Source organism: Hippichthys cyanospilos, chromosome 13 (genome assembly GCF_059441005.1).
Source record: "Hippichthys cyanospilos isolate Australia breed blue-spotted pipefish chromosome 13, RoL_Hcya_1.0, whole genome shotgun sequence".
Lineage (NCBI taxonomy): Eukaryota > Metazoa > Chordata > Actinopteri > Syngnathiformes > Syngnathidae > Hippichthys > Hippichthys cyanospilos.
Genome location: NC_142381.1, coordinates 13,253,478 through 13,268,607, shown reverse-complemented (window position 1 = coordinate 13,268,607; position 15,130 = coordinate 13,253,478). Strand labels below are relative to the sequence as shown.

General features: G+C 39.8%; 5 protein-coding genes across 5 annotated transcripts; 3 read left to right on the top strand and 2 right to left on the bottom strand.

The window, feature by feature from the left end:
* The first annotated feature begins 15 nt into the window (after positions 1-15).
* Positions 16-3,569, top strand: nkap (NFKB activating protein). The gene is made up of 8 exons (XM_088432009.1): positions 16-737; positions 1,258-1,338; positions 1,425-1,489; positions 2,433-2,519; positions 2,592-2,637; positions 2,754-2,948; positions 3,030-3,179; positions 3,259-3,569. Exons 1-8 carry the CDS (start codon positions 352-354, stop codon positions 3,434-3,436), a joined length of 1,188 nt encoding a protein of 395 aa, XP_088288135.1. The 5' UTR covers positions 16-351; the 3' UTR covers positions 3,437-3,569.
* A 1,211-nt stretch (positions 3,570-4,780) lies between these two features.
* ndufa1 (NADH:ubiquinone oxidoreductase subunit A1) lies at positions 4,781-5,357 on the bottom strand. The gene is made up of 3 exons (XM_088431708.1): positions 5,134-5,357; positions 4,947-5,036; positions 4,781-4,860 (listed from the first exon to the last, which is right to left on the bottom strand). The coding sequence occupies exons 1-3, from the start codon at positions 5,233-5,235 to the stop codon at positions 4,840-4,842; spliced, it is 213 nt and encodes a 70-aa protein (XP_088287834.1). The 5' UTR covers positions 5,236-5,357; the 3' UTR covers positions 4,781-4,839.
* Positions 5,358-5,667: 310 nt separating this feature from the next.
* On the top strand, positions 5,668-10,714 carry upf3b (UPF3B regulator of nonsense mediated mRNA decay). The gene is made up of 10 exons (XM_088430831.1): positions 5,668-5,864; positions 6,139-6,245; positions 6,375-6,481; positions 6,564-6,662; positions 7,002-7,112; positions 7,551-7,594; positions 7,662-7,838; positions 7,917-8,068; positions 8,938-9,241; positions 10,226-10,714. The coding sequence occupies exons 1-10, from the start codon at positions 5,754-5,756 to the stop codon at positions 10,355-10,357; spliced, it is 1,344 nt and encodes a 447-aa protein (XP_088286957.1). The 5' UTR covers positions 5,668-5,753; the 3' UTR covers positions 10,358-10,714.
* A 598-nt stretch (positions 10,715-11,312) lies between these two features.
* Positions 11,313-13,600, top strand: rpl39 (ribosomal protein L39). The gene is made up of 3 exons (XM_088430840.1): positions 11,313-11,390; positions 11,669-11,772; positions 13,392-13,600. Exons 1-3 carry the CDS (start codon positions 11,388-11,390, stop codon positions 13,438-13,440), a joined length of 156 nt encoding a protein of 51 aa, XP_088286966.1. The 5' UTR covers positions 11,313-11,387; the 3' UTR covers positions 13,441-13,600.
* sowahd (sosondowah ankyrin repeat domain family d) lies at positions 13,601-15,100 on the bottom strand. The gene is made up of 2 exons (XM_088430835.1): positions 14,907-15,100; positions 13,601-14,782 (listed from the first exon to the last, which is right to left on the bottom strand). The coding sequence occupies exon 2, from the start codon at positions 14,773-14,775 to the stop codon at positions 13,936-13,938; it is 840 nt and encodes a 279-aa protein (XP_088286961.1). The 5' UTR covers positions 14,776-14,782; positions 14,907-15,100; the 3' UTR covers positions 13,601-13,935.
* Between the last annotated feature and the right edge of the window lie 30 nt (positions 15,101-15,130).

The following is a 15,130-nucleotide window of genomic DNA, read 5'->3' as shown; positions in this document are numbered from 1 at the left end:
GTTTGTGGGTGTGGGCGGGGGGGCGTCGTTAAGCATAGACATGAACGAGTAAGTGCATTGGTGGTGCCAAAGAGTACGTCAATGTGGCGACCATATTGTGTTTACCAGCCTACCTTTCTCAGGTACAATGACGTAAGATGACACATGCAATATGGCGAAGGTGTTGACGTAATAATTCGAGTTGCTCAATCAGACGTCTACGTTTAGGCCGAAATCTTGGAGTTCGACGGAAACGGAAATACACAACACAAGAAGACGGAAACGGCGGTAGATCCACCGTCACAGTCCTCAAGCGGAGGAGTTTTCTTTGCTTGTTTAGTTCTTAGCCTCATACCAAATTTATCTTAAGTCATGCCACAGTTGAGCCGTTCGGACTCTCGGAGTCCCCGGCACTTTCGAAACCGTTCTCGCTCCCGCAGCCGTGAGAGGAGCGCATCTCCGAGCAACTTCGGGCCCAAACTGCCGAGGCCTCGCGACAGGGAACGCGAGCGACAGGAACGGGAGCACCGGCTCAAGGAGGCGAGGACCATCAAGCGGTTCCGAATAGGAAGCCCCCGCCGCAGCCGGTCTCGGTCTCGATCTCGATCGCGAGAAAGGTACGCCGGGGGCGGCCAAAATTACAACCGCTGGTCGGATCAGAGAGACGGTTGGAGGCACGGCGGCTTCAGGGACGATTTTTACCACGACCAGCATAGAGACGATGCTAACAGGCAGCGGCAAGAAGAACTCATGGCACGGTATGTATGTGTTTTTTGTATTATTATTTTTATCGCACTTGCTATCAATATCATATGTTTTAATATTGTTTTAGCTGTTGTTCCACCCTGCTGGTCTTGGTAATGAGTCAAGAAGCTTGATAAATTACCTGCAGTAAACAAAATTAAATGCAAATTTAATCTGGCCTTCCAATTAAATAGGTAAATATTGGAGCATTGCCATTTGTTACATCTGTAAATTTGACCTATGACATAATTACATTTTATATCTTTAATAAATTAAGGTGCAATTAGATTACCTTTTGTATGTACATTTGTACATGTTCGTTAGTTGTACATGGAACATAATATAGTCATTAAATTAATCTAGTTATTTCTTATATTTACATTTATTTAATCACCGGATTATTTTATCCTGTCAAATACTGGAATCGGCTTGGGCTGCAAAAAAAAAAAAAAACATTTTTGGGTGACCCCCTTTTAATATAAAGATGGCAAACTCAAGTAACTCAAAAGTATAACGTGTGCTTATATGTCACAGGCGGCTGAAGGAGCGTGAAAGGATCGGTGAGCAAGGTTGTCCTGAAGTGTGGGGATATTCCCCAAGGGTGAAAGAGGAAGAGTAAGTCACATATTTGTTGTGTTTTCCCCAAAATGTCTCAACGGTCCCAGAAAGCTCAACATCATTTTTGTTTGTTTCTCCGCCAGCTCTGATGAATTCACACCCGTTGAAGACGACGGGAAAAATGTCAGCTCAGCATCAGACTCGGACGGTACGTGTTTTTCACACACACGCACACACGCACATGCATTTGTTGAAAATAAATGAACTTGTTACACGTACAGGAGTATTCTGAAACTTTGCCAAGAACACAAAGTTTAGCTTATGTGCATCCTGTTTTAACTGATCGTCCTTGAGATATTTTTCATGTTTAACTTGAGTCCGCCTGTGATAAATTGTTGCTTGGACATCATTTGAAAAGGTGCACACTTGCATACATATATTCCCATAGTTTACAGTGCACAAGATCAAGAGAGCAATGGTTGTATTTAAGTGCTCTGTAAATAAAGTTTTTTTTTTTTTTTTGATGATGATGATGATGCATGTCGTAGACTAAGATACTTAGGAACTTTTTAAATGTGAAGGAGAAAGCGTATTTTTAATGTACAGTAGTGCTGTTTTGATAACATTTTTTAGCTCCCACTTCTGATACCCGCTTTAAAAATTGTTGCTGCGGTCGGCGTGATATATTCATTTCTGACATGTACACAAATATCTGCGTGTCTGGGGCAAAAGAAAATTGCATCTTTTTAAACTGAGGTACTCGCAATTATGAGGGGACTAGTTTCAGCCCAAGATCTTATATTGTGAGCCATTAACAACAACAACAACAAAAAAACGTTTTCTCACTTTGTTCCAGAATGAGAGCACCACATTTATTCTCATTGAGTCAGGCTTGTTTGTTTTTCCTCGACAAAAAAGCTGCCTCGCCATTGGATAAGATGGGTTCTGCTTCGGGCCACCATCTTGGCTCGGCATGCATTGAACATAAATGCTGCATTCAGGTTCCATATTAGTATCAGAAAATGGCATCGGCCATTTATTAGTACTCTCTACCGACAACACCGTTTTGATGCCGTCATGGGAACCTCTTTAGATACCATTATCTTATCGATAGAACACGAGTAAACAGCATTGCTGCCATCTGTTTGTAGATGACAAGAGGAAGAAAAAGAAGAAGAAATCCAAGAAGAAAAAGCATAAGAAGCATTCAGACAGCGGTATGGAGTCTGACGCAGATGGTACGTAACATTGAAATGCACTATTTGAGGTTTTTTTTACACACATGCTTAACAGTTTTTTTTTTTTTTCAGAGGACGGTGTAAAGAAAAAGAAAAACAAGAAAAAGAAGAGCAAAAAGTATGTGTTATAACTAATTGTTTTCCCCTACAAAGAAAGACACTGGAGTATGTGTTATAACTAATTGTTTTCCCCTACAAAGAAAGACACTGGAATAATATCACGTTCGCTCTCAGGTCCAAGAAATCCAAGAAAAAGAAGGCGAGAAAGAGCCGCAAATCGTCGAGCGACTCCAGCAGCAGCGAGTCTGAGGGTGAGGAGGAGGGAGACGCTGGCGAAGTGACGTGGGTTGAGAAAGGCTCTGCCGAAGATAACCTGGTGGGACCCGAAGCGCCGCTCACGCTCCTGTCGCAGGACGAGAGACCTTTAGAGTAAGTTGCTCAGTGAACTCAAGTTAGATTTGAGAAAAGAGGGCTTCAAATACCCATGCTTCGCGCCATCATTTCTTGCAGTTTCGGTCACGCTCTGCTGCCGGGTGAAGGTGCAGCCATGGCGGAATATGTTAAAGCCGGAAAACGTATTCCAAGGAGAGGAGAGATCGGTCTGACGAGCAACGAGATCGCAGACTTTGAGAAGTCGGGCTATGTCATGAGCGGCAGCAGGTACGTAGTCGTTTTCATACGCCTTCACGCCCGAACACTTTTTAAAAAATGAACGCGTGAATGTGACCCCCCTCCACAGACATCGCCGCATGGAGGCCGTGCGTCTGCGAAAGGAAAACCAGATTTACAGCGCGGATGAGAAGAGAGCGCTGGCCTCTTTCAATCAGGAGGAAAGACGAAAAAGGGAGAGCAAGATCCTGTCCAGCTTCAAAGAGATGGTCTACAGGAAGACCAAAGGGAAAGAGGACAAGCAGTGATAGAAACGACTCAGTTTTGAGCCTGTTTGTTTGCTGTTATGTAAATATATATTTTTTGTAAGAAACATCAGTTATTAGCGGGTTTTTTTTTTGTGTTGCAAATCTGTTAATAAAATGATTTTTGCAACTACAAGTGTTGTGCTATGCGGAAGTTTACTGCTCATCATATTTTTAATTGCTGCTTGAGCATCTATTCATAAATCAGAATTCATTTAAAGGTGCATGGTGTAGATTTTTAAATCTGTGTACTGGTATTGTGTGAATGCAATTTGTGCACTGCAGTCACAGAGACCATGCTTTGGAATCGAGAGAATGAGTGAATGCAAATCAAATTCACCATTGGTTTCAGTGCATTATAGTGTGGAACCTACAAAATTTGGGCAAAAATGTCAATGTTCATCTGGGCTTCCGTAGACATTAAGCAAATTACAGCTCAATTTTTTCCAGTCACGTAGAGAATATATATTATATGTTGGTTGTGTAAAACACATTTATCTACACTTTGTTTAAATTTATAGTGTGTTTTCAAAATGAGTTAAATATTACACATTGTCACTTTAAAATAGGTGTCGAGCTCCAGTCCTCAAGGGGCTGTATCCTGCATGTTTTCCCTCTTCATCACACCTGATTCATAGGATTAACTCATAAGGTCTGCAGGATCTTGAAAATAATGTAGTCCTGATCATTAGAATCAGGTGTTTTTGACAAAGAAGGTTCTTTTGACATCTGTGCTGAAAAGGGCAATGGGTAAAATTTAACACCATCTAGAGGTAAACTAAATGTATTTAAAATGCAAAAAAAGTTTTTCATTCAATCCTAATACTACTTATCTAGTACTTGCTGATTATACTACAGCAGTCAAGTCATGCCTACTAAGAGGCTGAGATCTTCCTGCAACAGATACAAAATGTGGAAGTCTTAATTTCTCGTGCTGAGAAGGGGCCGCTTTGTGAAAACAGCTAAAAATGGCCCGAGTCAAACATGCTTATGGACAGCAAGTAAGGAAAAACTTTCATGAATACATGACTGAAACATGTATGGTAATCGATCAGAAAAAAGCAGCATGTAAAAACATACTTGCAGATTTTCATTATTTGTGGAGGGGCTAATCCAGGTAACACTTTGGCTTTTTGTTGTCACACCAATTCCTGCAAGTATACGAGCTTTGGGCTCGTCTAAACAGGCCTAGATTTTGGTGTAAGAGTAACTATTCAGAAACCACACTGCATTAGTGTATTGTTGGATATGCAGTATATACATTTGGTGACATTTTTTGGTTGTGAGATTATTTTAGTAAAGTATCAACACTTTCACGTTTTAATTAAAACCATGGACACACATGAATGTGCAATAGAGTATTTTTAATGTACACCAAATAACGTTATTCGTCGTCATTCTTGTCATCAGTGGATGTTCTCGAGTCCCTGTCAAAGAAAAAAAAAGTCAATCATCGCGTATCAATCAAGTTTGGTTTTGTTTTTGTCTACCACCAACAGACTTGAACTTTCACCTTGGACTCATAATAGCGACCCGTGCCCGACACTCGCTTATCTCTCTCCATCAGGTACCATTGCCATGGGACAAAGGCGATTCTTTTTTCCTGCGTGGAAGTAAGAATACGCACAATAAAAGTTACACAATACGTTTAGATTTGTTCCTTGTTATCATCGCTACATTAGCATCCACCACCCGCTTACCTTTCCACCGTTTGTGAATTTATGGATCTGTGCAGTGGCAACACCGGGAATGATCAGACACGCGGCCATGATGCCAAGACCAGGCAAAATTTCATACCACATGATGGTGGCCGGCGTACAACTCCTCGAAAAATAACACAAGAATTTTCAATCTACACCGAGTTGTCCCGTTTATTTTGCTAAGGGAGGCTGATAAGATGGCGCTCCCTGGTAGAGTACGTCCACTGCCGGAAGTAAAAACGAAGCTTTTTTAATTATTCAAAATAAAATTACCAGGATGCTAATCAGTGAAAAAAAAACAATAATTTGGAACTTTTGGAAGTTATTTTATCAATATTTATAATATATAAAATAATTTCAGATAAAAAAAAATCCTAACGTAAAATGGCATGAGTCAGCCTACATTTTTATATTTTATTTTGAAAGAACCAAACGCTGCACTGAATATGTAGTTTACCCACAGCGACACCTATGCTCCTCTTTCAGTACTATGTCAATGAGAACGTTGCACGCTGCGCATGCGTGCTTGATTCCTAAAGCCCACCCACCTCCGTGAAGTTGGTACAAAAAAGTAAACAACTCTAAAGAATGACACAAAGTTGACACAGCCATTTAAAAATATGAAAGAAGACAAAGAAAACACTCGACCCAGGGAGAGGAGGGTGGAATTAATGTGTGATGATTCAGATAAGACTGAGAAGTCGAAGGAAAAGAAGGAGACCATGACAAAGGTAACTTACGAGCTAAGCTAGGCTAGGTTAGCTCGCTAGTACGAGTTGTATGCTAGTGTTGTAAGGATAAATGTAATTCATTTCGATCGGATATCACATTTTTAATCTCTACCGGCATGTTTGTTTCACAGTGCTGAGGTTTAATGTTTGTATCTTAGACTAGGCTAGTGATGTAGGAAATAGATTAATGTTTTTGTCGTTTGATTTAAAGTAAGTAATGGAATTGCCACTTTATGCACATCAAACTTAAAGAGGAATAACACTCCATATGTAGATAGTGATCAGAAGACTGCCACCGAGTCTCACTAAAGAAGAGCTGGAGGAGCAACTGCAGCCTCTTCCAGAAGTGGATTACCTGGAGTTCTTCTCCAATGACACCAGGTGATCTTGAACATACTTTTAAGGCGTTTTTAATGTTTTGTGTGCGTTATTCTGATAGCTTGGAAACCAGGAACTGGTTTCAGTTGTGTAAACGAAAAAGAAAATGTCTCAAAACATTTTTCCCCATAGCCTGTATCCGCACCTTTTCGCGAGGGCTTACATCAACTTTAAGAACCAAGAAGATATCGTTCTCTTCAGGGATCGCTTCGACGGATATGTGTTCATTGACAACAGAGGTATCAAATGATATCCTAATGTTGAAATTTATTATGAGATTTTCCACTCAGCATTTCTTTGTTCATTATTATTGCTAAACAGGACAGGAGTACCCTGCTATTGTGGAGTTTGCACCTTTTCAAAAGACTTCCAAAAAAAGAAGCAAGAAAAAGGATGCCAAGTGTGGAACCATTAGTGACGGTATGTACTTTCGTAAATGAAATAACTTTTAGTTTTTCCATTACACTTGTGTATTGATTCACACGATTTGTATGTTTTCTTTTTTGTGATATGTATTGACTGGAAAGAAAAGATAAAAGATTAACCCAATTTAATCTTAACATTTTACAATGAGTGTGTCAAACTCAAGGGTGGCAACTGGCCATTTTTGCTCTAAGTTGCAGTGTTCATATAGGCAAAAAAAATAAAGATTTTTTTTTTTTTTTTTTCTATTGGATATGAACCGCATACAAATAGTTTTGGTTTTGTTCTTGACACCCCTGTTTTACAATGTTGTTTGTCATTTATGTGTTGTTCTAGATCCGGATTACAAGAAGTTTTTGGATTATTACACTGGAGACAATGAGAAGTTGACATCCACACCTGAGACTTTGCTTGAGGAGATTGAAGCCAGGTCAAAGGAGCTCGTGGGTAAGTAAATGTTGAAAAAGCACTGGGCAATGACTGTATTATTATTTTTATTATTATTATTTTGATTTGTCAAAATGATTTGCTGATGTGCTATGCTTCTTCAAAAAAAGACATGGCTGCAAATATAATTCATTTAAAAATAAATTAAACAAAAATAAAATTTATTGGCACATTATTCTTCTCTTATTTCAATGGAAGTTTCTGTAAGTTAATGCTGGGGTGAATTTTTTGGTATTAAAAATGTCTTTAAAAATTGATAAGTATCTGTACATTATTCACTAGCTTCTGATTTCAAAACGGGTTATCTATCAATTTATTGTGTACATGTAATAATATAAAGCAATCATGCATTCATATGGATTTAGCCATAACCGTTCTCCAAGAGATACCATAACTAGGATGTGTGTCCACTAAATCCAATTTTTATATTCCCTGAAGCTAAAAAAACGACTCCTCTACTGGACTTCCTGAAGAATAAGCAGGTAAATCAGGCACAGCATTGTGCTGGACTGAACGACATACAGAATGATAAACTTTCTCTCTCCTCAGAGAATCAGGGAGGAAAAGAAGGAAGAGAGGAGGCGGCGGGAGCTAGAGCGTAAGCGCCTTCGCGATGAGGAGCGCCGCAAGTGGCGCGAGGAGGAGCGCCGGAAGCGCAAAGGCGTCGAGAAAATCAAGAAACCGGAAAATGAGAAGGACCAAGTTAAAGATGAGCCAAAAATTAAAGTCAGTAGCCAAGGTGGCAAAATTGGTCACACTTTAAAAAAAGTAGAAAGACATTCTTTTACTTTGTCTGATTTGTAGCTGCTAAAGAAGCCAGATAGAGGAGACGATGGCGACCCGGACAAATTGAAGGAGAAGTTCAAAAAAGCTGAGAGGCCCGCCAAAGACGACAGCAGAAGTACTGAGTACAAGAGACGACAAATCAATGACAACAAGGAGGAGCGCGCCAAAAAGTAGGTCATAATTGGCCTATATTATCTTGTAGAAAAAAAAAAATACCCAACAACACATTTTATTTCACCCACAGCTTATTGTGTGTTAATTTATTTTTATTTTTATATTTTAGTGTTCTGTATACCCTACCATAACAAAATATGTATTTTATTTTGCCTACATCCTGTTTTGTGTTTTGTTTGTAATTTAGGTTTACACACTGCAACATATTTTATTTCAATTTCATTTTTAATCATAACCACATTTTGTATTTATTTTTTACTTTATTTAGTTAAAACACCCCAATGTGAGTAAACTTGAATGATATTTGGTTTTATTTTGCTTCTTTTTTTTTTTATTTTAGTGTATGGGCTCAACATATTTTACTTCATTTACCGGTATACAAGATTTTTTTTTTATTAATGTTTAAAACGTGTTTTTTTTAGTTTCTCGCCACTACAACATCATATACCTAATTTTAATTTTGATTTTGTCTTCACAAACCAAAATATTTTAATGATACTTTTTGATGTCAGCAAGGTTTTAGTAGAATTGGATTTACATACATTGAAATGCATTCACTCCTAACATAATTTGACTTTACTTTGCTCATTATAAATTTCATTAACCACATTTTAACCTACTGCTTGTTTGTTTCAAATGCATTTTTATTTACGAATTGAAATTAAATAAAAATGTGTGTGCACTGAACATATTTCACTAAAGCTGTACTATATTTTATATCAATTACTTTTCACAGTTGTGTTCAATTTCAATTCGTTTTAATTCAGTTTATGTGTTATTGTAAGCACAAATAGCTTTATTGTTAAATTAATTGAAATATTTTGATTTAAATATGTTTGACTGTTGAAGTTTTTTACCCCCACAGAGCCGACGAGGACGGCCACAAGGACTTTCGGGAGCACGACCCTGAGCGCGAGCTGGAGAAGGAGCGCCAACAGAGGGAGAAAGAACGCCTGAGGCGGCAGGAGCGACGCAGGAGAAGGGAAAGGCAAGAATGCGAGAACGTTGGCAGGAAGTGGGTGGAGGAGGAGGGCACAACCAAGAAGGAGAGAGAACGGCTGCCGGATAAGAAACGGACGACAGACAACGCGTCCGAATCTGACAAAATTGAGAGGATGACAAAAGACAAGAAGGACGACAGCGCTAAGAGAGAACGATTACGGAATAAAGTAAGCTGTACATATGCTGTTTATGTCTACCTTTTGGTCATATATTTCATCTACTGTAGTTCTTCCATTAAGACCATTTTTAAATATTATAATCAAGTGTGTGTACTGTATTTTGTTATTTTATAGGGATAATGATGCATTTTAATTCAAAGGCGGATGTCTGTACATTTTTTTTATCAGTACTTTATGATAACTTTTAGTACTTTTTGATTTTTTTTAAGTCATAAGTCCATGCATTTTTTTAAATTTGATTTGCATTTTTAGAATATTTTTATGGTAATTGTCTGTGCATTTTTAAAAATTGCATTCCAGAATAATATTTTTTATTACATTTTTTCATTGATTGATTCAACGATTCATCTAAAAAAAACAAAAAATCTTTCAAACTTGTTCTTTGACCAACCCCTTTTTTTCTTTATTTCAGTTATCTATGCTTTTTACTTATTTATGATTGTTTTTTGTCATCCCAAAAAAGATTTGTCTAAATATTTTGGTAACTTTTCTTCATTTGTAGATTAAATATACGAAGATGTAGATTAATGTACTCAAAATTGTCATGAATACAATATATTAAACTATGTATATTCAGGCATTTAGATATGAAACCAATTTCTATTCTTGTTTACGAAGATGTATTATTTTTTTTCATCCATGCTTTTTTAAATTACCTTTTTGATAAAATAAAATACACATTTTCAAAATAAAATTCAAAATATTAACAAATATGAACTATTATTTTTACAAATACATGCATTGATGAGGCAATTATGGGAAAATCATACATTTCTACTCGGGGGTGTAACGAAAAACCCATTAAAATCAGATGATTAAAAAATGTGAGCACTGAATTGAGACTAAATCAAAACATAAATAGATGTGAATTGAATTATCTTTTCATTCAAGCGATGCACACTCAATTTTATTTTCTTTTTAATATTCATATGCATGTTTATTTCACAAGTATGAATCTTGCTTCCCTATTAGGACCGTCCTGCTATCCAGCTGTACCAACCTGGAGCAAGAAGCCGCAATCGCCCAACAGGAGGCGCCGGTGGCGATGTGGACAGGAAGCCGGACGCCGAGAAGAAGAAAATGACTGACAAGGGCGATGACTGAGCGGACTTCTGCTTGGGGCGTCATTTGAGTTTGTTAAAAGAGGATGTGGGCAGCCAGACTCTTGAGCAGCATGTGGCCTCTTCCATGTTTAAGGCACGCTCATGGTTCACGGTGAAGCAAGCCAGTACCTCAAAGTGAACCTTTTTAATTTCTCTTCTTAGAAAAGGCGAGTGTTTGGCTAGCGGACCCAGAAAACACTTAAGTGACCTTACTTTTTGACAGTATCACATCAAACTTTTTGTGTTCATTTTTGCTTCTGCAAATTTTCCATCCAAACAGCATTGACAAGCATGTAAATGGCATTCATGAATGTGGAATAAACGGCTTGAGTTAAATGTTGTAACAGACTATAGCACATTTGAGCGTCTTTTTCATTTTAGTCTTTTTATGAGAATTTTATTGCCTTGTACATTTGTAGGTACAATGACAATAACGATCAATCCTCACCAGCGTCATTTTTCTTAATGGCCAAAAGCTTCACATGACATATCAAGGCACAGATATTTTTAAAATGTGGGAGAGTTAATTTAATTCTAAGACATTTTTCTACATGGACTGTAATGTGTATATTGCAGAATTTTTTCACTTCTTCCTCGGGATGAACATGTGGTTACTGTAAATTAAATTTTGACTCAAAATTCTACATTCTCAATTGTCCTGATCATCGCCCCAGATCCAAGAGTGTTGGAGTATCTTTTACTCTGCGTGAGTCTATAGTCTCTGCACCATTATTGTTTTTATTCAATTACGCAGCTGTACTAACCTGTAATTGAATTTTGTAATCACACGTTTGTAAACATTTATTTCTAAATGCAATAACTATGTTCTTGAGTTCAAATGCTGTAATAAATTCCCCCCACAATACGTATTTTTGAGACATAAATCTGTAGTATCATGAGATTACCATACGATGTCGCTGTCAATAAAAGGTACGACTAAATGAGCGGAAGCGTCATTGGCTATAACGGCTTACGTCACAGCGTTCTTCCTCTTCTACCGCCGCCGTAGTGGGGAAAGGACTGTGGTCGATATGGTAACTAGAAAAATCATCAAACATCCATCAAAATATACACACTTACCTTTCCTGAGAGCTCACAACACTTAGATGAAACACTCGCGATTACCTCTGTATTTATATGGTGCTTCATTTTCTTTTTTTTTTAAATCTAGTACAATTAGCGGGCGCTCCGTACTCCAAAGCTAGCTAGCTAGCATTAAAACTCCCATCAAGACATTAAGCATGTGGCTAGTAACAGTTTTCAAATGCGTTACGTGTTTCGAATGATTTCTTTCTGTCGTGTCGATTTTTAGTCGTCCCACAAGACTTTCAGAATCAAGCGCTTTCTGGCCAAGAAACAGAAGCAGAACAGGCCCATTCCTCAGTGGATCAGAATGAAGACTGGAAACAAGATCAGGTGAGGCTTCAGTGTTTTTGTGTACATTGCTGCTTTAAAATGCAAGTTTAAAGTGGCAACATTCTTCTGCGTAAGTCAGGACAACCCATCAATCAAATGCAACCACCGATTCACTTCGTTTTCCAGTTTCAAAACTGTTTTAAAAATTAAATGAAGGCTTGAACAAATATATAATTTCCTATAGTTTACATTACAGTAATTCAATGTCTTTAGCTTTCAAAATATAGTAGTACCACTAGATACGAACACTACTGTATATGAAATCCTCACTTTACGAGTAAAAATTCAGTGAAACATTTGCCTCTTTAAACAAGAAAAAAATTCAACAGCAATGACTTGGATGCTTTAAGAGAAAATTAAAACTCCTGCACGAATTAAACGCGCCATACCATTACACAGGTATCTGGACAGAATCCCTCACAGTCATTTTACTGCTCTCCTATTGGCTGTGTTGTCCGATACAGCTCGCTAGTGGACAACTTTCTCGTCGTTCAGTTTGGCTGGCGTCATTGTTCGCAATCTTGTGAGTTTGCAGTCCGAAGACAACGCAAGCGAAACAACATTGCAGCGAGTAGGCCTACCTCTTTCACGGCGTCACCTGGGTGCTTCAATAAATTGAAGAGGAGCGCTTACATTCATTCTTGGGTACGACATGGGGAAGCTGCCAGTGCTAACATGTTAACGCTCAACACTTCCCATAAAGCGTTAAAAGAGAGCTTTCCGGTGATGTGGATGCAAATCCTGGGTAACTAGGCGGTTTTTCTGTGGAGTAGGTCGACCTCACTTTTGGTCCATTTGCATCCATTAGTCAAATCTGATAAAGTAGAATTTCAAAGTTTTTTGTTTTTTTTTAAGTTCCATTGAAATTAAAGCTACTCTTAACAGATTTTTGGGAAGAAAAATCTGTCATCTAATCAGTGTAAATAATACATGTGTAGCATGATGTTGAATTTGCATCCTTTTGAGGATTTGCCCTTAACATGTGATGACTTTTCTGTCAGGTTTTTATTTTAACACAACTTTCATTAGCCACGATGCTTTTCGATGACAGGCGTGACAGCATATGGAAACAAAGCATCTGACTAAATGTTGTTTGTTTAGTTGCACACTCAAATGCAGAAGTCAGATGAGGATGTGGTGGCAAAACTGCACAGGCAGTCGCACTTTACATGCTGCAATGGTAGAAGACTAGACATTCCAGTAAAGCAGGTCTGCAATTGCAGCACTTGATAACTGTGAAGTGCTGTCATTAACCCTGCTGAGATTAGCATTGTTCAGCTTCGGAGTTCCTCGTCGTCGTCTTCACTGTGAGGATGAAACGAATGCTCTGTCGCCGAAACACGGTTAGCAAGGCATTGTTGTAGCAATTGTTTCTCAGTGATAATCCTATTTAATAGCCATTCTGTAATTACTGTTGAATGAATGCATTGTTTTCCTGAGATTGCACAAGGGACTGTATTGTTAAAAAAAAAACATCCCACAGATTTCTGGTACAAGTTCTTAATCAGAGGTGAACTGTAATCTTTCAAAAATAAAACATTTTTGTGTAATATGTCGTGGATGTTAGAGTTTAAAGTAGTGCTGCTTTATCTGTTTGACTGTTGAACCGCATTGTGCAGGTACAACTCCAAGAGGAGACACTGGAGGAGGACTAAGTTGGGTCTGTAAACATGACGTTCCTGCAGAATCCATCCCCCCTTTCCATTCCATCGTAGGACCTCCAGCTGCCAGGAAGGAGAGGCTCCATGTCAGGTGGAGCCGCAGCTGTTTTGTACACACGCTGGTTCTACGTTCATGTTTGAAAATAAAAGATCTGTGATCAAGCAAATACTTGGTGTACATTATCCTGTTTCACACCATTTTGATTGCAGTGTTGGTTTATTTGCTTTTACAGTAGAAGTGATTTTTACAGGTAGTTTAAATTTTTCCCAGGGAGGAGCAAAGCAAAAAGGCAAAATGAAAAACAGTCTTGGGGATTTTCCGATGAGCCCTTACCACAGATGCTTGTATTCATGGCTCATGTTTGCTTGTCTCTGCCAAATATAACTCTGGAATCCAGGGTGGAAAAATAAGCTACATTTGCAAGGGTGCATTTACCATGTCAAATATTAGAACTCGGAAAGCACTTTAAAGAGAGTGAATGCACAGTAGTGACAGAAAATGTCAGCGCCTGCTGGCCCGGAACGAGAAGAACCTTTTTAGGGAGCCTAACCTCCAGCTGTCTCTTCTTCCACTCTGGTCAAAAGAGTTCACCTCGTCCGCAAAAGCCTTCAAATCCTCACCTGGCGTAATCACCTCACCGCTGCTGTTGTTACAATTCTTATTGGCCTTGGGTTCCACCCTACTAGCGTGCTCGTCGTCCCACGTCCCGAGCAGCTCCTTCATCTCGCGGGGGGCATCCGGCCGCAGGTACTGCCAGGCCCGCCTCCCGCCGTAGTCCATAACGTCCACGTTGGCACCGAACGCCCCCACCAGGAGCTTGATGACAGCGTAGTGGCCATGCATGCTGGCGACGTGCAGCGGGGTGAGGCCGCCGCTGCCCCGCACGTCCACGCTCACCGGCCGCCCCCCGGCGCTCTCGGCCTGGTGGAGCAACTTGAGCAGCGTCTCGTCTCGGCCGCTCTTGGCGAGCCAGTGGAGCACCGAGTAGCCGCTGATGAAGTCCCGCCTGGTGAGCAGCAGCGGCTCCTCGGATACGAACTCCAGCAGCGCATCGCAGTTGCCCTCCGCAGCCGACAACATCCACGCGTGCTCCATGGGGTACAGAGCCAAGCCAAACCCGCCTTGGGGCAGTTCTTTGGTGGATTTCATCCGCTGGGCAGGTGTGTCCGTGTCCGAATCGTCTTGCCGCCTCTGCAGCATCCGCGACCTCCGCTGCGGAGCACCGGGCGTGAGCGACGCGCCATACCGGGAACGTCGCTCTACAACGGGGCCTTGTCTGGAGTCTTGACCGCGGTGGGCGTCAGTGGTGGCATCTTGCCCATTCGAGCTGCCCTCATCCATGGTACTGCTGTCCCGGTTATTTTAAATGACAGTTCAATGTCAAGGTAAACGCCTCTCCTTCGATTGACTTGGTCTCCATTTTGAGAACAAAAGCAGTCAATTTACTCGTTTGGGTCGGTGACGTGACTTACCTGTCCGGCTTTCACTTTGATTACCAATGCACGTTTGGAAGAATGAAAACCTATCGATTCGTGGTAATTTTTCCCACATTTTAAACAGATATTTAAAATAGAAAAAAAATAAGCGATTGGTTCGCGCGGAGACTTTCACCACTTCCTCAGAGGAAATGAACCAAAGTTCATGGTAATCGCAAAGCGAGAGTATCACGTGATCGCAGAGGCTTGCAAAACCAGGA